This window comes from Syngnathus scovelli, chromosome 22 (assembly GCF_024217435.2).
Source record: "Syngnathus scovelli strain Florida chromosome 22, RoL_Ssco_1.2, whole genome shotgun sequence".
Classification (NCBI taxonomy): domain Eukaryota; kingdom Metazoa; phylum Chordata; class Actinopteri; order Syngnathiformes; family Syngnathidae; genus Syngnathus; species Syngnathus scovelli.
This window is the reverse complement of record NC_090868.1, coordinates 299,786-321,064: the sequence shown is the minus strand read 5'-3', so window position 1 is coordinate 321,064 and position 21,279 is coordinate 299,786. Positions and strand designations below refer to the sequence as shown.

Below are 21,279 nucleotides of genomic sequence, written 5' to 3'. Positions count from 1 at the left end.
TGCACAAGAAAAAAAAGAAAAAGTGACGCGCACACGTGCCACCTAACGCGCACACTTCCAAACACAACGCTCGCACGCTAACGTTGCGCGTCTGCACTGTAACGTCATGATGGGATGTCGAAGCATTTGCTTTCACGTGCATAGTGCTACTTTCCGTTTGGCCCACTTGCTTGACGTCGCTGTTGGTGGGACCTTGGCCCAACACGCCGGGTGACGTCAAGCCGCCAATCAAAGCGGCCGAAAGCTTCCGTCTTCTTGGTCACTTTCGTTTTCTGCGCCTTTGTCTCTGCCCTTTCATTCGTTGACACGCTCGCACAGGCGTGCACGCTGCAAGCCCGAGCGAGCGAGCGAGCGAGCGCATTGTGACAACTGCGCTCAATAATGCAACACCTGTGCATGCAGGACGCCGCTCCGTCTCCATCTCGCCGGCTTTGCAAAAACACTCACACACGCACACACACACGTGCACACTAATCATGCCCTATGGCTAGATGTGAGTGCTGCACTTATAACGGTGCATATGGAGGCCGTGTGTGTGTGCGTGTGCGCGTGCGCGTGCGTGTGTGTGTGCGTGTGGCGGCGGCAAGGAGTGAATGCGTAGCGTTTGTTGGCTGTTGTCCGTGTCAGCAAAGCGGAGGGAAATTGTGGCGGCGTGCCCGTCTGTCTGTCTGTCCGTCCAGGTGAAGCTGGCTTGAAAGTGAAGGGCAAAGAAATGCTGACGCAACATCCGTGCCAAAACTCACGAAAAAGGGTCCAAACAAACTTGGAATTTGAGTGCATTGACGCTAGCACGGTGCTAACACCGCTAGCGATAGATAGATAGGTTGCCTATCAAGCCGCCACCGCTTTTGTGGACCGGCACCAGCTGTCGCTTAAAGCAAGCGAGGACAAAGGCTGAGAATGCCTTTGGTTTTCTTGCTTGCCTGCTTTCGCTCACTTCCTGTCGAGAACTTTGTGTGCTGCAAACACGCGCACGCTATGTGCTTCCTCCAGCGGGGAGGATCCCATTTCTGACTCAAATGGTCGAGAGAAAGCAAATGACGAGCCGGCAAATTCTCCGCTGCCGCCTCACGTCGGCTTCGTCGGCGTGCGCTCGTAAAATCCGAGCCGTCGCGGCGAACGGCGCGCTCGCTCGCTCGCTCTGGAAATTCCGAGCCCGCGACGGGAATGCGGCTCCCGGGCTCGGAGTCACATTGCGGTCACGCTAATGTAGCGCATCGGAGCGTCGACTCCCGGCCGCAATCGGCGGAAAGCCCTCGGGCGCCCCCGGCCGGGAATAGCGCTTCATCCTCTCGGCCCATTAATTCCGTGCGCCGCTCAGAGCCTCCCCCCTTCACCCGGCCCGTTTATTCCATCACCGCGTCGCCGATCCCGGCCCTCATTTTTGGCTGTAATTGGACACGAGTCCCGCGGGAGACGGCTCGGCACGCCCCGCCGTCTCACGAGCGTCGCCTCGCTCGATAAGCGTTTGCGGGCCGCAAAAGATTCCGGAAGACGCGAGCGAGCGAGCGAGCGCCGAGAGAGATGCGTGACACCTGTTAAGTGCCGTTTGAAAAAAGAAAAACACTTGAGTGAGCTCCTTTGTAGTCAGGCAGCGCGCGCACTTGTCCTTACCTGGCTTCCATCCAATTGCCACCTGACACTTGCTTATTTTCTCACGTCCAAATGGCACGGCAGAACGCCCGCACAAGGCTAAAGTTAGCGCGGCGTAAGTTGCACTTGTTTGGTATTTTTCCGCAGCATTCCGCAGGGCGGCCATCATCTATTTTCCCCCGTGTGAATAAATCACGGCCTTGTGAAGGATCCTCGCAGGTGCGCCGCCCGCTCCCATTTTTACGTCCGCCCCAGACGCCGCGTCGTAAATCAGCATTTTTAGCCGGAAACGTAACGACGGCGCGCTGGAGCGAGGCTGGCAAACGTGCTCACGCTTAACCACGCGAACTTGGAGCGCCGCTGGCCCAATCACGCCAAAGTGAAAGATGATCATCCTGACGCGATTCCCTCCTTTCACAATTGGAGCGCCTTGGCCCTTCCCGTCTCCCTCCCTCCCTCCCTCCCCCTCGGTCTTTGTGTCTCCCACCCGTTCCTCGACTTCCTGAGCCGTGCCGTCATCGTGTTTGGAGGAGGCCTTTAACGACGTTAAACGGGTTCTAAAAAAAAAAAAAAAGCGTGTTGCCATAGCGACGCAGCGCTCGCAGATGAAGGATTATTCCGGCAAGGAAAAGAGATTCGTTTGGATAAACAACTTGTTTTGCTGGAAAAAAAAGTGAAATGTAGCACAAGTGTCATCACCAAAAAATGTCGACGAACGTTTGTTGCAAACTTTGAACTGAAATTGGAAATAATGTTTGCGCACACATTTCAATTGCAAGAAAATTGGAATTTTCCTAAATCTTACTTAGGCTCAGTGTGACGGCAGACGCGGGATGTCATGGCCGCCGTAGCCCTTGACCTTAGCCTTATTCCATCCACTGGCTAATCTGGAGTCACGGACCGAGACGGTCTTTGGGACTCGACGGCCGACTGCCTCCACCGCCGAGATGAAAAGATTAGGCCGCTTGATCCCGCCCGGTGGGTGGACTCAAACAGCGGGAAGGAATTTGGGATGAAAGACTTCCAAAATTGAGGCAAGGCAGTTGGCACCTGCCATCCAATGGCCTCCAGCTTCATGGGCTCCGTCAGCCTTGCTTTTTTAGCAGATGACCTTTGACTTGCGGCTCGTAGCCTTTCTCTGGACCTGGTCATCTCGAGGCTGATGCTTTGTAGCTCGGAGTTCTGAAAGCCGCTAGCATGCCGCTTATTCAGCCGTCAGGTGCATTTCACAACGTTTGGCCGACAGCCGCTGAAAGGCGAGCCGTCGCTCCCGCGAGACGGCGTGGCGAGCCGTGCCAAAGCCCTCCAAACTGCTGTTCTCTTCTCCCTCCCCCTTCCAACTTCTCCCTCCCCCTCTTCTTCCTCCTCATCTTCGTACTTAATTCAATTTTCCCGTGCCGAGGCTCACGTGGGACGGCGTCGGAATTCCGGTTTGTCTGTCACCGTGAAATGATTACACGGCATTGTGTTTCTGCCGCCCGGCGCCTCCCGCTGCATTTATTACAAAGTGTCAGGGTGGATGTACATCACGGCGCCAAAACGCCTCGTCCGCTGCGCCCGTCCTTCCCGAGCTACTTATTCCTTATGAAATACGTCGCCCCTGGCAGACGTGTAATCTGATTACATCTGCGAGATTCAAAATATATTGAATCCCCCCACACCCGGCCCCTCCCCTCGCTCGCCCGCGCCTGTCGCCCGCGCCTGTCGCCCGCGCCTGTCGCCCGCGCCTGTCGCCCGCTTTGTTCTCGGCCCGTTGGTCGGCTTTGCCATCCGTCCGTCCTCCTGCTTTTCCCGCGACCGCATGCGCCCGGGGGGGGGAGGGAAGACAATCGAACATTGTCGGGAGGGTTGCTCCAAAATTCCAGCAGTGTCCCGGGTTATATGACGGCTCGGGTCACATGACGGCTCGGACAAGCGAAGGCATTCATTGAAGGGGCGCTCACGAGTGAGTGCCCGCTCGCGGCCTTGGAGTGGGAGGCGAGCGACTTTGCGTTCCGCTCTTTTCTTTCTGCATTTGACTCGCTTTTATTTCGGCGCTGCTGCGAGTTTGTTTGTGGTTCTGGCTTTTTGCATCATTTGTTTTTTTTGGGTCGCACAAGCGCTGGCTCGCTTGCAAAAGCGGACGCTGTCAGTCGTGCGGGTCGCAAGTCGGCGGTGCACGGGCGCAGGCGGACGGGCGGGCGGGCGTGCAGGCGGCTTATTATTTCTCCTATTTCCCTGCGCCAGCCAGCGCGCCGCCCGCCGCTGTCAGTCAAGCTGTCGAGTGCGATTTGGCCGTGACGCTCCTCGTCTTGCGCGTGGCACGCCCCGGGAAGGCCCCCCCTTCCCCCCGCCAGGTGGACCGGCGCTAATGAGCGTGCGTCTCGCTTTGGGGGCCGCGCGCTCGGCAAAGTAATTGGCCGAGCGGACGACGGCTAACGGCTCGGCCTCCTAGCCGGCTCGGCTCTCCTCTCGGTCGTCCTTCATCCTCCCTCCCTCCCTCCCTCCCTCCCTCCCTCCCTCCCTCCCTCCCTCCCTCCCTCCCTCCCTCCCTCCCTCCCTACCTCCCTACCTCCCTCCCTCCCTCCCTTTAGTTGACAGTGGGGTGCTGGCTGGCGCCCCCCGGCCCTTTCCGGGCGGGCCCTCCTTCTCCCTTGGGGCGTCATTACGTTGTCGACTTGCCTCTATCGGCGAGTCACTCCATCCTTCAATTACGCCGGTGGCCTTTGCTTTGGGGATTTGTGTGTGCGCGCGCACTTGTTGTTGACGTGGAGTGTGCGTGTTTGTCCGTGCGGCTCCCCAGATGCTCGTGTTTGGGGAAGGTAGAAATGAGCTCCATCCTTGGCATGTGGGCTTTTCTTTATTGTGATTTCTACTAGGATGGTGTCCGCCGTGGTGCTGCTCGCGGAGGCCGCCCCCTCCTCCTCCTCACTCGCTATCTTTATCACCAGATTGTGCTTATCGCACACACAACCGCACACTTGCATAAGAACACACACATACATGCACACACGCGCACGCGTGCACGCACACACACACACACACACACACACACACACACACACAAAGGACACCCTGGTGTGCCGCGCTGAACCGGTGCGGAATGTACTTGACCGCACTACATGAAGCTCCCTTCACACCGCTGGGCTGAAAAATGGGCCAACCTGGGAAGTCGATTCAATCTGACCCAACTGGGTTTGAAAACTATATATTTTTTAAAATGATGCAAATCAACCCAGGAAGTGCAACTTTGCGGTCGGTCCAATTTTCAAGCCCAATTGGCTTGTTGTCCTCTCCGTGTAGGATTTTGTTTGGTGCACACGGAAACAAACGTTGCACCCAAAGCGGCTTGAAACGCAACAACGTATTGCTGCTCGACTTAGCAAAGCATGCATTATGGATCACACGCCTGCCTCATCACATGACAAACCGTTGGCTTGAAACATCAACAGCATGAAATATTTATGCGTCAGAGCAGGCGTACACCAAGTGCGACTTTGGCCGTTCCGCCCGCCTGCCCGCCTGCCCGCCTGCCTGCGTGCGAGCGAGCGAGCGAGCGGCTTTTTGCTGCTGTGATTTTGCCGTGCTCTCGGCCTGGTGGCCTTGTCTTGTTTTTTTTCGTTTTTTTGAGCTGCATGTTGAAAGCAAACGAGAGAGACATTTGCCATCAAGTCCAAGTCGAAGGCGAGGGATGTGCTGGCCTGCCTTCGGATGGCCGTCACGGACTTTTAATGGCGTTGCAAAAGCGGCAAATGAAAAGCCAATGAGGGAGTCCCGAATGGCTCCGCCTCTGGAGGGATTTAACCCCCCCCCCCAGTCCTGTTTAAAGAGATGAGATTGCTGCAAGGGATTCAATTTGGGCCAATGCAACGGTGAGCCGGTCCGCCACCGCGTCTCCTCATTCTCCACATGATGGAATTCCCAAAGTCTTACAAAGGCGACTAACTCTCACTCTGGATTCATTTTGATTTCATCTGATTGCTTTGATTCGATTTGACACATGTCCGACGGCTGGCTCCCTTTAGCATGTCGCATCGATTTATCCTTTTTGCGGTTTGGACGTGACATGTCGACCAAATGATTTGAGCATGGCCCCCGTTTTGGATGACTCTGGGCATTTCGCGATGCATTTCTGATCTCGGTCAGGGAACGACGCCTAATGAGATGATAATCTGCATCGGCGAGTCGGTCTCTCCCTTAATCGCTGCGAGTAAATCCAGCGGCCCGCCGGGGCCGGTTGGCTGGCCTAATTGCCATCGACGAAACTGCGCGCCGCCGCCGCCGGCTAATTTACGAGCGAGCGCCTTTAACGCTAATGTTTCTTTTCCCGCTTAATTGACAAAGCAACGGAGACAAATGAAGGCCGACGGGCGGCGCCGTTTCCGGACGGGACGGGTGGGACGGGACTCGCGGCCATGATGATGATGGTGATGATGTTAGCGTTCACAGGCAGTTAGCGGCCAGGGAGACGTTTTGTCACACGCTGACGGATGGCGCGCTGCTCTTTAACGTGTGACGTGTTGCCATCGTATCCGTTTGGCGCCGATCCGCCTCACTTTATTGCCTCGCCGTTCGCACTCCATCGAGCGCCGCCGTAAATCCCAGACTTCATATGGCGCCGCCGCTCGCGCCGGGATTAAAACGTAATATGGCACTTTTCGAGGGATTAGCGGCTGACATTTTGATGCTGACGAGCTGTCACTCATAATCGTCATTTATTAGCTGGCATTTTCCTTTCCGGCTTTTTTATCTTGGTCAAAGTTGGCGAAAAAAATCCTGATTTGACTTTCTCCGTTGGACGCGGAGGACGGATCTCGGTGGCATCTTTATGATTGGAGGAAGCGCTGTGATTGGACGAGATGTTGGATGCCATGTCCATCCGCCGGGAGGGAGGGAGGGAGGGAGGGAGGGAGGGAGGGAGGGAGGGACACTTGCGCTATGGCGTGCTCCGTCATCAAACATGCTGTCACATGTTCAAACGTTATTGCTGTGACACGCACGCGCACTCACGCGTGCCAGAACACACGCGCACACCTCAAAATGGAGACACGGGGTGGCAAATCCTCCAAGCGTGTGAAAGTTGAACGTGTGAAAGTGTTTTAAACGCATGTGTTGATTGGTCGGGGGATTGCGAGGTGCGCGTGAGGGAGGGAGGGAGGGAGGACGTGTCAAATGGTGGTGTTGAAGGGCTGTTAAAAGCTGTGTCGCTCGCACGCAGATGGGCCGCACGTGCACGCGCTCACTCGCACTTTCCACGTGAACGAGAAATAAAAGCCCGCACGTTAATCTTAAATTGCGCTGAGCGCTTGCGAAAGCAATGTCTCAAATGCGCCGCGCAAACATTTCTTCCATTTAGTGATTCTTTTGCGTGCCACCAGGTGGAGCCCTCGCAGCATATTTTAGCGCGCGCCGCAAATTCAGTCAGTCAGTCAGTCAGTCTCTGTCTGTCTGTCTGTCTGTCTGTCTGTCTGTCTGTCTGTCTGTCTGTCTGTCTGTCTGTCTCGGCTCCCTCCACGTGTTGGGGCCATGCTTCTCTTTTATTGTCTTGCAGTTGACATCAGCGCGCGTCTGTGCTCGCTGCGCTGCTTAGCGAATAAACATTTAGCGGCGGCCTTCCCTGGAGGTTTCCACAGCTCGGCCGGCCGTTTCGTCCGACGCCTTTGCCGTCCTGGGAATTGTCCCGGCCCAGCTGCGACAGCTGCTTTGCTGCTGCTGCTGCTGCTGCGGCTGTTGTCCCAGCTTCCACCCCAATCTCGCGTGTGTCTGGCCGAGCCTTAGCGCCACCTTGTGGTCAACACACAAAACAAACAGCCAAAAAGATGAAAAAAGTGTGGTGCAGCAAAAGTTTTCTTTTTTCCACTCCTCTTTTGTTAATTGAAGGGATTTGGGACCAAAGCCACGCACGGTGTGCGTGTGGGGAGAGCGAGCGAGCGAGCGAGACGAGCGTTTGGGTGGCCACAGATGAAACGGACAATCGCGTGCGCGTCTTTGAAATGCAAAGAGCGCTGTGCGGAGGAGCGCGCACGCAAACGCATGGCTTATTAATGAGCGCATTGTTGATTTATTCTTTTATTTAACGGGGTGACATAAAACCTGCGCTAATTTGCCGTTGCTGTGTAGGTAGGTGTGTGTGTGTGTGTGTGTGTGTGTGTGTGTGTGTGTGTGTGTGTGTGTGTGTGTGTGTGTGTGTGTGTGTGTGTGTGTGTGTGTGCGCGAGCGAGCGAGACCGCGTGTGCCAGGGGACCAATTTATTTACATGCTCCAGAAGAAGTGAGGATAAAAGCGCACGGAATTATGACGAGAGGAGCCGGCGGATCGAAGCAGCTTCTCCACACTTGCCAAGGACAAACAAGAGCAATTTAGCATTCCCAAGTGCATGCGTGCATGTGCGAGCGAGCGAGCAAGCGAGTCCGCGGTGGCATCAATTTTCCAGGAACGCCTCCGACCACTTGGCACTGCATGGCGCCGGTGCATGGCGCCGGTGCATGGCGCCGGTGCGTGGCGTTTTGCGTTTGTCAACTTTTGCACCAGCGTGATTTTTACCTGTGTTTGTCTTCCAGGCAGGATGCCGGCGACCTGAGCGGACCACTGCAAAGGTAGGCCTTTTTGTTTTTTAGACATGTGCGCATTTTTTGCACTTTTGGCTGGCCCTTCCAAAGACGTCCAGCGTCCATTTCAATCCTTGCGCATCTTGGGAGGGCGGAGGCGGATCTTGAGTCTGCATTTGTTTGGGCGTGTGCGTGCGTGCGTGCGTGCGTGCGTAACCGCCTCTTGTCATTGTGCACATTTTGCTTTGAAGCCAATAATAAGCTCAATGTCCCTCGTGTTGATCAGCGTATAAATGGCACGGGCGCGCAAGTGGAACCGATACAACGCAGCTCTGAAGGCCTCAAGTTCCTCTTTGGGAGCAGGTGTGTGTGTGTGTGTGTGAGAGTGAGAGTGAGAAGCATGTGCCTGCACGCGCGCGCACACACACACACACACACACACACACACACACACACTTCCTGTTTACCGACAGCTGAGAGCATAATTACAGAGATGCGCACAATGTGGCGTCCCGGTACGCTGCGTCCCTTATTGCCTGGTGTGACAAGCGACGTTCCCAGCGCTGCACCGGTGCCGCAACAACCGAGCCTCCCCCCCACGGCCGATGAATATTCATGAGCACGGGCGAGCGGGGGGATCGGGCCCAGTCGGCGGTGACAGTTATCAGTGTTAAAGGCTCCTTCCTGGCTTCTAATTTATCCCCCAGCGAAGAGGAAGCAAACGAGCAATCGGCTGGCCGCTTCTCGTCGCGCTGCAGAAAAAATGCCACGGATCGCTTCGAAGATTGAATGATTCCAAATCCGATGATATCGGCGTCGTTGGTTTAGGGCCCGACTTTAGCCAAAATAATGATCAATTACCAAATCGCTATGGGTCAAATGCAAAAGATTGCGGAGCTGTTCCAGCTCGTGCGTGTTTGCTCAGCATTGCAACGGGCTGAGCTGCTTATCGCCGTGCCTCGCTCCGTTTTGAGAAGCCATCGAGAGATTCCCGGTTCAAAGAAAAACACAAACAAATCGGGGTCAGCGCTAAAAATAGCGGCTCGAAGGTATTCCGGATGCGCCTTTTTAATTGCTTGATGCCGTTCATGTATTTTTCATCGGCGCGTGAATTATGGAGGTAGGTCAAGCGTGCGGAAGGGAGCACGCGCAGGCGGGGCGGGGCGGGGCGGGCACACGCAAGCACGCCGTTGCCATTGTGTCGTCGCTGACGCCTTACCTTCTCCGGGACGCCGAGGACGAGCGCGCGCTGTGTGTTTGCCCGTCCCGCATTGAGGTCGTGTTGGCTCGTCACCATGGCGACAACCTTCACCTGTTGTCATGCCAAATACATAGGCCATGAAAGAAGGAAGGAGACAGTCACAATTGTTGACGCTTTAAAATAATAACACGCCTTCCAGACTTGCGCGCACGCGCCGGTGTAGAAAGTGTGTAATAGTTTTCATTCTCTCAGGACCCAATGAGTTCCAGGTCAGCGGTGCGGATCGTACGCTGAAGTGAGCCCCCTGACGTCCCCCAACACTCACCTGCCGCCTCCTTGTGTGTGTGTGTGTGTGTGTGTGTGTGTTGCGTGTGTGTCCTCAACCCCACTAAAAATAAGAAAATGGAGAAAATACGGGACATAGATTACAACTTTGAGTTCCCAAAAATGAGCCTACTGCCCATTTCTTTTTCAAAATCTCACTTGAAAGAAAAAAAAGCCAGTTTGGGTTCATCACATGATCAATAATTTTCTTCAAATGAATTGATTCTGATGAAACAATTCTTCAAATATAATTTTACAACAAAAGCTTGATGTGCAAGAAATTCTCATTCCGTTTACTTTTTTGTTTGAGCACGCTTTTGGATAAGCCAATGTGGGTGTCGTTGGGCTTTTTGCTTTGTTTGTTTTTTGAGAGGCTCCAGATGGCTGAGAGACAGGTGAGCCAATTAGCAAGTCTCACTACATGCGGCAACACGGTCACACCGCCGTGCCTGCGTGTGTGTGTGCGCGTGTGTGCGTGTGTGTGTGTGACGGTGGCCAGCCGCCAAGGGGCAAGCGCCGCAAATTTGCCCGCAGCGCGTTGAGGCGGCGGGTGGGTCGTTGGGCCTTGTCGGGGGTCCGCCGGAGCGGTGTGGGTCTTTCCGTTTGTGCCCCGGTAGCGAATTTGCGCCGGCCGCCATGTGTCGCCATTGTCGAGCGTGCTACAATTGATTTGTTTGTGCGTTATTGAGTCGCGAGCGGGCCCAAAAATATTCCATCGCGCCTCGCTGACCTTCATTCTGATTCTAATGAATGTTCACAAAAGAGGCTGGAGCGGCGACATTGGAGCGGCGACATTGGCGCGGCCCCGGCCGCCTCCCCTTCCTCCCTCCCTCCCTTCCCTCCCCTCCACTTCCCTTCCGCCTCCTGTATGTAAAAATGGGGGTGAGCGTGACGCCGCCTATTGTTTGTTCCGAGCGCCGCAAATGGAAGGCGAGCAATGAAAGCGCTAATGGGATGGGCGCCGTTGCGTCCCGTTGCAGCCCTCGGTTAGCAATGTTGAGTGACGGCGATTTGTTTGCGGCGCTTTTGGATGTTGCGTTTGTGGAGCCCATCTGTGATTTTGTTCATGCATCTTTTTTCTTGCACTGCTCCGCGGTCAGGTTGCAGGAATTTGTTGCGAAACCCGGATTGTTGTCGTCCTTTTGAAATCTTTTTCCCGCTGCGCTTGTTGCTATCCGGGCCGGCCGTTTTTTCACGCTTGCAATTTCCCGCCCGCCGTTGTTGCGCTAAGCCGCCGGCCTGGCGTGACCTCCAGGGAAGATTGCAGACGAGTCGATTAGACGGTGCCACCGGCGGGCGGTGGAGGGCTTTTGTTTCAAACGCGCCGTCCGTCTGTCCATCGTCCGTCCGTCCGTCCGTCCGAAGAAAAGCGGCGTCTTATCTCTCCTGCGGGAGGGGCCGGCGGTCCTCCCTCCGTTTCCAGATTGTCTGGCTGACCTTCCGGCCCTCGTCGGCCAAGCTCGCCGTGTTTACCGTGCCGTAATGACGCGGTCGGTCGGTCGGTCGGTCGGTCGGGCGCGGCGGCTTATCGCCGTTACGGTGGATGAATGGCGGCACGATGGGAAGGCGAATTTGTCCTGCCGTCACCGTGTTCCCGCCTCCTTTGCGGGCGGGAGATAAGATGAATTGTTCATATCGCCGGCTGATTGGGAAATCTTGTAGCTATCTAATGCAATTTTGATCCCGCTTGCCCCGCCCGCCCGGCTTCCCGAGGTCCTTTCTTCCAAAGTGCTGAGTCAAGTATTTTGTGCCGCGCGGCACGGGAAAGTGTAAATAAATAATTCAGCCGTGTTTTGGTGCCGCTCTGCTCGCAGCCAGAAGAATGGCAATGAGGACATAGAAAGAGGAGAAGCAAGCGCCTTTTCTTTTCCCCTGTGTGAATGGGCTGAAGGTGAGCACAATGAAGAGACAGACAGACAGACAGACAGACAGACAGACAGACGAGACGGGGGGGGGGGGGGGGCACTGGAGAGGCACTTTGCTCATTTGTCTGTTTCTCAAAACCCAAAAAGTTGACGACGTGGTGCCAAGTCAAGTGCGCCGAAGCGCGCTTTTTTTTTTCCATTTTCTGGCATTTGCATCGATTTCAGCGGAGAAAGACCATTTGACTCGCAAGCGTGCTCGCTCGTAGCCTTTCAAGCTTGTCACTCTTTCCCAAGGCGCTCCGGAGCGCTTGCCACCCCGGCCGGGTCACCGCCGCTTGTTTCCGTCAGCTGAAAAATCCTTTGATCCCGTTGAAGTGGCGGCGACCGACGCATCCGGCACGGTTGCCATGACGACGCCCTTCCATTTACCGCCCCCGCCGGCCGCTGACCTTTCCCCGTCGGAGCGTGTTAGGGAGCGCGAGAGGGGAAGCGAGCGCAAACCGGGAACGACAAAGAGTTGTTTTTGTGCCAATGTGGTGCTGCTGCTGCTGCTGCTGCTGCTGCTGCTGCTGCTGCTTTTCTCTTTCCAAATAATCCCAAAGCCGAGCCAGCCGGTCTGGGTCCCGTCCGTGCATTTGCCCTGCCGCAACCCGACGGCGCTTTTGCACCGGTGTTTGTCAGCTTTTGCCCTTGAGCTCATTTGCATTTGGATTCCGCCCCCAACCAGCCACCCACCCACCCACCCACGCCCGCCCGCCCGCCCGCCGATGAATATGTACGGAGCCTCCGTCAGGCGCTCTGATCCTTTTGCAGCCTTCAGTGGCTGACTGAAGAGAAAAGTGGGATTCATTTCTTCAGTTCCTTGACGGTGCCCGCGCTTGGGATTTTCCCACTTGATCCGTACCTCGTTGCTTCTCACCGTGCACTTTTTCAAGTCATTGAAGTTTTCTGTTGCGCCCCCCCCCCCCCCCCCCCCCCCCCTTCCTTGTAGTTTGCGGTTAGACCGCGCTGCGGGATTTAAGGACAGAGGCGCCCGAGCGTGCCGAGCGCGATTTGACATCTTGCCCGCCGAGCAACGGCAGGCGCTGCATTTGCGTGCCGCTTATTTCTTTGATTTTGCCACTTTGGCTTTTGTCTGCCCTCATTTGAGATGATGGCCGAGTGAAGAAATGAAGGGGAACGACCACAACGGTAGCGGCAGCGGCAATGGTAGCGGCATCCCTCCCTCCCTCCCTCCCTCCCTCCCTCCCTCCCTCCCTCCCTCCCTCCCTCCCTCCCAGACTTGGAGCCAGTCTCCATCCTTTCCATCCTTTTTTTTTTCTTTCCACTGTGCAGGTGCAGCGTTGTTGTTTGCATCATGTGCCAATAATGTTGCGTTTACTTTGCGGGAGTCCAATCTCGTCGGTTGCGGCTGCCAGTCAGGCCGTTTGTGGCCGGTTTGTGGCCCGTTTGCTGGGCTTTATGAGCCTCTTTAACTGCACAAAGATGGAAATTAGGGAGCCGAATCATTTCCTGACCACTGGCCCGCCCCGCCGCCCGCCCCTCCTGTCTGCCTAATGGCCCTGCCACCATGAGTTTTTTTTTTTTTTTTTTTTACTACTCTGCTGACACGCTTGTTGGCGTAGCGCCACCACCGCCTCGCTCGCCGTTCAAATACGGCCTCCATCAAGTCTTTGCTTAAGTGGCCGGAGCGCCCCCCACCTCCCCTCCCATCCATCCTGTGGAAGTCCCCCCGATTTAATCTGGCCCAGCAGCTTTTCAATCAGTGGGTGCGGTGACACACGAGCAGAGTACAATGCACTCGGGCTGCGGATAATCGATACGGTTGGTGATTAATGAGAGCGGGTAGTCGCAAGAATGTGAGATTTATGAATATGTGCCCGAAGCCAATTGAAATGGTGTAAAAGCGCGTCGATGAGTCGACGTGGGATGCTTGGATGAGCGTGACTTGTTCTTCCCATCGACAGACAATTGCGATGGACGTACGACACGTGCCCGCCCACAATTAGCGCTGACGGGCTACGTGGCAGCGCCCATCCATTAGCGGGCGCCCGATAACACAAGCTAAAGTGATAATAATGCCTCACACGCTTTCATATGGAGAATGATACGCTTGATATTGATGATTAGCTCTCGCAAATGTAGAAGGTGGCTGGCTGTTGGCGCATTGCTGGCTTTGGGCGGCGGCCCCACAGGAGCGCTGAGCCTGCGCCGCTTTCCAATGAAAATAAATGAGAGGCGCTGACCGCCGCTGCCCGGGTCCCACTTTAATGAGGAAAAGGATCAGCCGGGAGTGTGTGTGCATGTGTGTGTGTGTGTGCGCGTGCGTGCGTGCGTGCGTGCGTGCGTGCGTGCGTGTGTATGTGAGCGCGTTGCAGTCAACCAGCGATTGGTCAGCGTTTGCGACGTCCGAGAAGCAGCAGGGTGGCGGCGGCGTGATGAATGGAAGGGCTCTTTGCAACCAGCGCTGGCGGCCAATTACGCTCTGATGCGCCCCAGGTGGAGAAATCACAGCACCCCGTTCCTTCCCCCCTCCCATCCTCGCTCCACATTTGCATGGAGAGGAGCAATCATTGGCGTTCAGTCGGCCGACCTCATTGTGATGGACCGTCTCGAAGCCATTCTCCCAGTTTTGAGCTTTGCTCAAGCTCTAATACAAACCGGGCGGAATCAACACATGCTAACTGTAGCCCGTGAATGGCCTGACCACACGTGCGTGTTGTGGCTGTGGCCGTTAAACGGGTCAGCGAGCATTCCCGGTGGCGCAAGGAAGGGATTTCGCCTCTCCGCTGGCCAGCATGCTCCATTAACGAGCGGCCTGCGGGGAGGCGGCGGCGGCGGCGGTAGGAGAAGGCTCGTCTCCACGCTAGTGTCCACTAGCGCTCCCGCTTTAGCTCAAACGCAGCTGCTTGCCGCGTTCAATTATGGATGAGCGCCTCGTGAAATATTCACGTGTGAAAAGATACCCACAATCCATATCCAGCTTGCGACTTGCCTCCTAATTGTCAGAAAAATGGGGACACTCAGCCCTTGGGGGAGAGGAAGCCCGTCCTTGTTGTAAATGAGAGCAAGGAGATGGAGGGAGGGATGGATGGATGGATGGATGGATGGATGGATGGATGGATGGATGGATGGATGGATGGATGGATGGATGGATGGATGGATGGATGGATGGATGGATGGATGGATGGATGGATGGATGGATGGATGGATGGATGCTTCTGGGTGGCCGGGTGGATGGCGCCTGCCTGCCTGCCTACCTGCCTGCCTGCCTGCATGCTTGCATGTCTGTCGCCTGCCGTCCAGTGAGTTGAGGAGTTTCAAGTCGGCATTCTAGGGCGTCGCTCGGCTGAATGAAGCATTTGCCGTGTTGGCGGCCATTTTGGACATGCTTGCATTTGTCACTTTTGGCTCCGTGACACGGCGCTGGTCGGTGTTCGGCGACCCCAACCGAAGGTGGTCCGTTTGAAGAGAATTCATCCAGAAAATAAATAATCGTGCAATAAAGCCTTGGCATCTGGCTTGTTGTTCCCAGCTTTTTGCTGGCGTTAGTTATTATTTCCCAGCTCATATTTCACGCCGGATTAAAGCGGCGGCGGCGGCGCCGCGCTAATTGCGTGTTAAGAGCTGCGTCACCTTCCTCACATTGCTTGAAAGCTTGTTTTGTGGATTCCTGTGGCGTGCCGGCATACCTTTTTTTTGGGTTTGTTTTCTCTTCCTTCCTTCCTTCCTTCCTTCCTTCCTTGCTTCTTTCTTTCTTTCTTTGGGCACAAAAATGCCAAGGAGCAAACCCGGACCAGTGCAGTTACTGTCAGGGCACCTGAGGACAAACGGTGGACGGCTCCGCTGCCGGTCCACGAGCGACGCCACGCTCACCTTCAATGAAGCTCAGATGCGTGTTGCGGGAGGGAGCGAGATTCCAGCCCGTGCCCTCGGAAAGCGATGGCGCAAATGCCGTCCCGTTGAATGCACCTTGATTTGCGTGGGGGGGAGCTTAAAGAGCAGCTCCTGAGCCCCGCCCCCACGCCACTCTGCACCTTGCTCTCTAAGCGAGCGGCTGCAAACTGGGACGATCGCAAAGACAGAAAAGCCATCGCATGCAGGCGGGCGGGCGGAGGGAGAGGAGCGAGCGGAGCGGGATGAAGATGTGATGTGATGTGCGATCGCGCCGGCTCGTCTTCCGCGGGGAGGACGCCTGCCTGCCTGCCTGCCTGCCTGCCTGCCTGCCTGCCTGCCTGCCTGCCTGCCTGCCTGCCTGCCTGCCTGCCTGCCTGCCTGCCTGCCTGCCTGCCTGCCTGCCTGCCTGCCTGCCTGCCTGCCTGCGTGGCTGCCTGCCTGCCTGCGTGGCTGCCTGTCAGCCTGTCAGTCTGCACGTACCCCCAAAGCCCCTTCCCCCCAACCATGACTTCGGCGTACAATCTGGACTTCCTTCCCGACATGATGGTGGAGAGCCGCCTGCTGGTGCCTGCCGAGCGAATGTGAGTTTGGCTCTTTTTGTCACATGTCATTGTGCACACGGGCATTTGGAAGTCTAACTTGGTGCGTGCGAGTGTGTGTGTGTTTGGATTTTGGGAGAGAAGGAGTGGCTGGGTGTGCACTTTTGTTCCACGCACGTGTTTCTTGTGCTTTGCAGCCTTCCTCCTCATTCATCCCTGGGCTGTGGGCTGGGCTGGGCTGGGCTGGGCTGGGCTGGGCTGGGCTGGGCTCAGCTGGGCTGGGCTGGGCTGGGCTCAGCTGCGTCTGTCTGTCTGTCTGTCTGGCTCGCTGCGTGGTGCGTTCAAGTGCACCGAACGGCAACTTGTTCAAGCAGGCGCAGCGACACCGAAGGCTGTGAGCAAATGTTCTTTGCTTTGCGTCACGTGAGCCCTTGTTGCCCAACATTTGTTTTGCACGCTGTGACATTTAGCGGCAAGACTGGATGGGAACTGACGTGGATGGTAACACGGCACGCTCGTGTCTTGACGTCAGAGGCCGGCGCTTACGTAACAAGGCCGAGCTCGGTGACGGGTGCCCATTTTGTAGCGTCGTCATCTCGTCACGCGACGTCATCGTGCTAATTGCGCGGCTTAGCTACCGCGGACGGCTCGTTCCAGCCTCGGGGGAACGCAAAGCGATTGGCACGGAGTGAAAGGTTTCAAAATGTACAAGAAATATCAAGCCGTTGACATATTTTCACCTTTTGGAAACAACTCATTGACGCATGTTAAGTTGCCCACTCGCCTCCCTCCCTCCCTCCCTCCCTCCCTCCCCACCTTTGGGCACGGGCACCAAGCGAGCAGATGAGCATCTTTTTGCTTTTGCGGCGAGCTGAGAGCTCCCATCAGACGTTGTTGCTTGCGTGTCGTGACGTCAGCGTTTTGCTTTTTGATGTGTTGAACATGAGCAGCCCGTCCGTCGGTGGCGTGTTGGGAGTGCGACTTGATGTTCTCTCCCACCTGCACGCGCACGACCTTTGTGAATCCAGGCGTGTGCGCAACATGCGCTCAATGCCTTTCTTTTTTTTTCTTCTCTCTCTCTCTCTCTTCTCTTCTCTTCCCCTCCCCGAGAGGAGTGTTTATCGGGCGGCCTTGAGAGAAGCGCCGGGCTTTTTAGCGATGCGCTTAGCCGCACGTGCACGCGCACACGCGTGTGTTGTTGGTGTCCCTGGGTCTCCCAAACTGCACAATGAAGCCTCTTTTCTCGCCGTATCGTCCTCTTCCTCCCAGGGATCATCAATAGTCCACGCTTGTGTTGTTCCCCCCCCTTCCTGTCTTCCTCTCCACTTTCTCTCGCTCTCCATCGGCAGCCGTCGAAGCGTGCCAAATGATCCCCTCCGTCCGCTCTGGTTACGGCACCAGAGGAGAGAAATTCCGGACGGAAGAGACGTCCCAATCGCCGCGAGGAGTGGCAACTTAGAAGGCCAAAAGAGTCGAGTCAAAGCCAATCTTCGAAACCTCCAAAGTAGGATCGCTCGTGGCTCAAGGTTGCAAGTTGTCGCCGTCCGTCGACGCGGCTTCGTACGGACGCACGCGGCCAGCCCGTCGACCGCAACCTTGACCGCCCCGCGGACATGGATGCTAATCGGAAGGAAGCCCTCGTTTCTGTTTGGTTGGGTCCCTCAGCATTGTGGGAACCATGCATGTCACTGGAGTGTTCTTCATCAGTTTCACAAATGGTGCCTGCCTGCGTGCTTGCGCTACCGCTGGCTGTCAGAAAAAAAAAAAAATCCCTTTCATTTGAATTCATGATTCTTTCTGAGGATTTGTCTATTCTTTAAATGTGGTTTTTGCAATTCCGTCAAATTGTATTGGAAATGACCACGCGGCTCCAAAGGCAACCGGCGTGAATGTAATTACAGAATGACATTGTGTCATCCATACCCTCACTCAGTCCTATTTGTGTGTGCGCGCGCGCGTGCGAGCGTGCGTGCGTCAGATTGCAGCGTGATCGATGGCGCCATTGTTGCGCTGTTATTGTGGAAGGCGGAGGACGGGGGCCTGCCTGTCGACGGCTTTATTGGGACGCATGATGTAGCGGTGGGGCTCTCCGGGATGGCCGCAAACGGACCTGATCTGGAGTCCCCCGGGGAGGGCGCACGCATAACCGAGATCTGATTTGCGCAGCCGAGCACAACAATCATCCATCCCCTTAAGAGCGAGCGCATCCGAGATTTTTGTCTTCCTCTCCGGGATCTGCTTGATGGCATCTCCTTGTCTCATTCTTTCTTCTCATTCAAAGGAAAAATGTGTGTAGGAGCTCCTGAATTCAGGACCATTGGAAAGGAAAGCGCACCCGGGCACTCGTGAGGGAGGCCCGCTCCGCTTTGAGTGTTAGATTCTACTGTGGCCCGTTTGGACGGAAAAGAAAGCAAATGGGGCCTAATAGCGGCTTGAGGGAATTGCCGTTCTTCCTCTGCAAACTTTGCTTCAACTCTGGCTGCTCCCGTCTGTCGCCGGACTTTGTTGTGCCTTTGTTCCCCTTTCAAAGGAGACATCCAGTCGAACCCGACGCGGCGGCGGCGGCGGCATATATTCCTCATTTTGCACACGGAAGCTTGTGGAATGGCGCCCGGGGCTTTTTCAGGACACAATGAAGTCAATCTGTTCAAGTTTCCCGTCGCATCCCCGCGGAAGCTCGGATTTCCTTCATTTTGCTCAGCCTGCCGCGGAGGTGCTCTCAATCAAGCGGCAAGCTAATTAGGGCGCTCGCCTGCCCGCCCGCCTCACCTCCAGCGCCCTAATGACGGTGGCGCCGTGTCCTGTCCTGTCCCGTCTTGTTTTTGTTGTTGTTGTTTTTTTTGCTTCCACTTCAAAAGGCGGCTCCTAGCAGTGCGGCCGCCGCCATTTAGCGCCGCGTGTTTTGTTTGCTCGTTAACTTTGTCGCTTGCCGTTTGGATCAAAGCGGCTTCGGAGGGTGAATTAGCGCGCTAGCTATTAGCGCTAATGGTACGGCGCCTCGACAGTTGGCCACGGATGGCTGGCTTGAAGGAGCGACTTGTGAGTGACCGCCAGCGGCGGCCTTTGTGCTTCCTGTTTTTTACAAGGTCACATTTGTACCGCAACCCATTTAGGCCGGGAATAAGCTGTACCCTCATCGAGACAAGAGAAAACAAAGATTCCCCCCCCCCCCCCCCCCCCCCCCAAAATGATTCAAGCGGGACTCGCTTCAAGATTTAGTGACCAAACCAAAAAGTCAGCGAGTAACAATGTAGACGATGCAAGCAAAATCCACAACCCACTTTGGCTTTAGAGGCGATGAGCGGCGGCACCTTGCTAATGGCGCGGCGGGGGGGCCTGTCTCGTCCACTTTGCTCGTCAAGCGGCTGTGATTGACAGCTGACGGCCGTTGTGCTTAGCCCAGAATGACGGACCGTCTTCCATAAGTGCTTTTTAGGATTGACGTCGCGTTGGCTTTCTCCCGGGGGAGAGAGAGAGAGAGAGAGAGAGAGAGAGAGAGAGTCGCTCACCCTCACAAAGCTTGAGTTTTTAGTTGGCTTCACTGTTTTTGGTAAACACAAGCAATTACAGCACTGTGTGTGTGTGTGTGTGTGTGTGCGTGCGTGCGTGCGTGCGTGCGTGCGTGCGTGCGTGCGTGCGTGCGTGCGTGCGTGCCCCGGCGTTGTTTATCGGAGAGCCTGAGGCGCACACACGCGCACAGCTGCTGCCAGCCACATGGAACCTCAGCCACTCAGAGTGTGCGCAAGCTTTCAGGCCGCTTGACAGCCCAGCGTGACGCAGCAGCGGCAGCAGCAGCAGCAGCAGCAAACGTTTGCGCTGTCCCGGAAACGGGCGGCCAAGTAAATATTTTTCCCACAGCCGCTCGTTGTTCTCGGATGTATCTTGTTGTCCCGAACGGGAGGAGAACGATGTGGCTTTTTGTAGCCACACCAAATGGCGATTGGGCGACGCACCGCGGGAGATGTGAGCGCGAGCAGAAGAAGGGTGGGATGCGAAGACGGAGGTGGCTGGCAAAGCCCTTGGGTGATGTGTGTGTGCGTGCGTGCGTGCGTGCGTGCGCGCGCGCGTGCGCACATGATCCAATGAGTCACGGCCTCCCAAGTCTCCCGTCTCTCTTGTCTGGTCCTCCTTCCGCAGCTTCAGTATGTGCCATCCTGCTCGTCATTGTGGTGGGCGGGCGGGCGGGCGGGCGGGCGTGAGCCAGCCAGCCAGCCAGCCAGCCAGCCAGCAGACATGCAAAAAGTCCTGAGTGGGAGCACGGTGTAAAGCCTTTGTCGTAATTCAGCGCAGCGCTCAATAGGAACCTTTCCACAGGTGACATATCGGTGCGCCGCCCTTGCAAAAAAATCCATGCCTATTACTGCTAACAAAGCAGAATGGATGTGCGCCATCGATCGCACGGCCGGAGCGGCTGGCTAACGGCGGGCGAGGAAGTCCGACGTGGGAAATGTCGGCCTGGCCCTCGGGGACGCCGTCGGCCCCCCGCCCGACCGTGTCGTTATTGCTCTCGACTAGCAGGCAAGCACTTGTTGCTAACGGCTAACTGGCCAGCATTGTCCCCACTAAGTCTGCCGACGGGCGTGATGGAGCGCATTTTGACGAGCGAGCGAGCGAGCGAACTTGTCATCGTGGCTCAGGGTGAGGCCCTTGTCGCTCAACTGCGGCGACACGACACTTGGCGCCGAACTGCGAGCCCGTCCGTCTTTGTAAGGCTAGAAGACCGGCGTCACCCAGCCGACACCGGTGCTAACGCCGGCAACTCGACGCCACGGACGCTGCCTGCCGCTCGCTACGCCTTGTCGATGCGCTCGCTAATTGCGCCGACATTGGGCGGGATGTGACGGAAGTCACGGCCGGATGCGACCTTGGCCCGTCTATTCCTGGCTGCCTAATTAGAGCAAGCTCTCGCTAATGAAGCCTCACTTTCCCGGAATTTGGCAGTCGTTTACAGCCCCCCCCCCCCCCGACTAACTTGACTAAACTAAGAAGTTGAGATTGCCAAGCGTGCCGGATGCGTCTTCACCCGCAGCCTCCTCATCCTGACTGTCAGACGCTCAAGCGGCGCGTGAGAGCGCAAGAGCGCCCGCTGCTTCATCAAACACGGAGAGAGAGGCAGGCGCGTGAAGCAGACGACGCGCTGGAGCTGCTCCGCGCTGGAGCTGCTCCGACAGCCTCCTCGGCCATGTTTAATGTGTTGTCCGTGACTAGTAGCTAACTAGCTAGCTATCGTTTGGCTCATTTTTCTGGTTTCTGTCCATTGAAAGGCAAGCTCGCGTCGATTTGTCTCAGCATGGCCAATGGCGCAGCGGGCGGCAAAAGAGGGCATGAAGGAA

The 21,279-nt window shown here is 56.2% G+C and overlaps 1 protein-coding gene across 31 annotated transcripts in view; it reads left to right on the top strand.

Annotated features, from left to right (window-relative positions):
* LOC125991946 (CUGBP Elav-like family member 2) overlaps positions 1 to 21,279 on the top strand; it is an 85,194-nt gene that overhangs the window by 46,456 nt on the left and 17,459 nt on the right. For 16 of the 31 annotated variants that reach the window (XR_007489495.2, XR_007489496.2, XM_049760388.2 and 13 more), the window contains 2 exons: positions 8,133 to 8,168; positions 9,574 to 15,988. Coding sequence is in view for 27 of the 31 variants with exons in the window: in XM_049760388.2 (XP_049616345.1) it covers positions 15,666 to 15,988 (323 nt within the window). In the remaining 4 variants the exon portion in view is untranslated. Of the gene's footprint in view, positions 1 to 8,132; positions 8,169 to 9,573; positions 15,989 to 21,279 lie in introns of those variants that run through there. The other 15 variants (XM_049760402.1, XM_049760401.1, XM_049760391.1 and 12 more) reach the window with 2 other exon arrangements.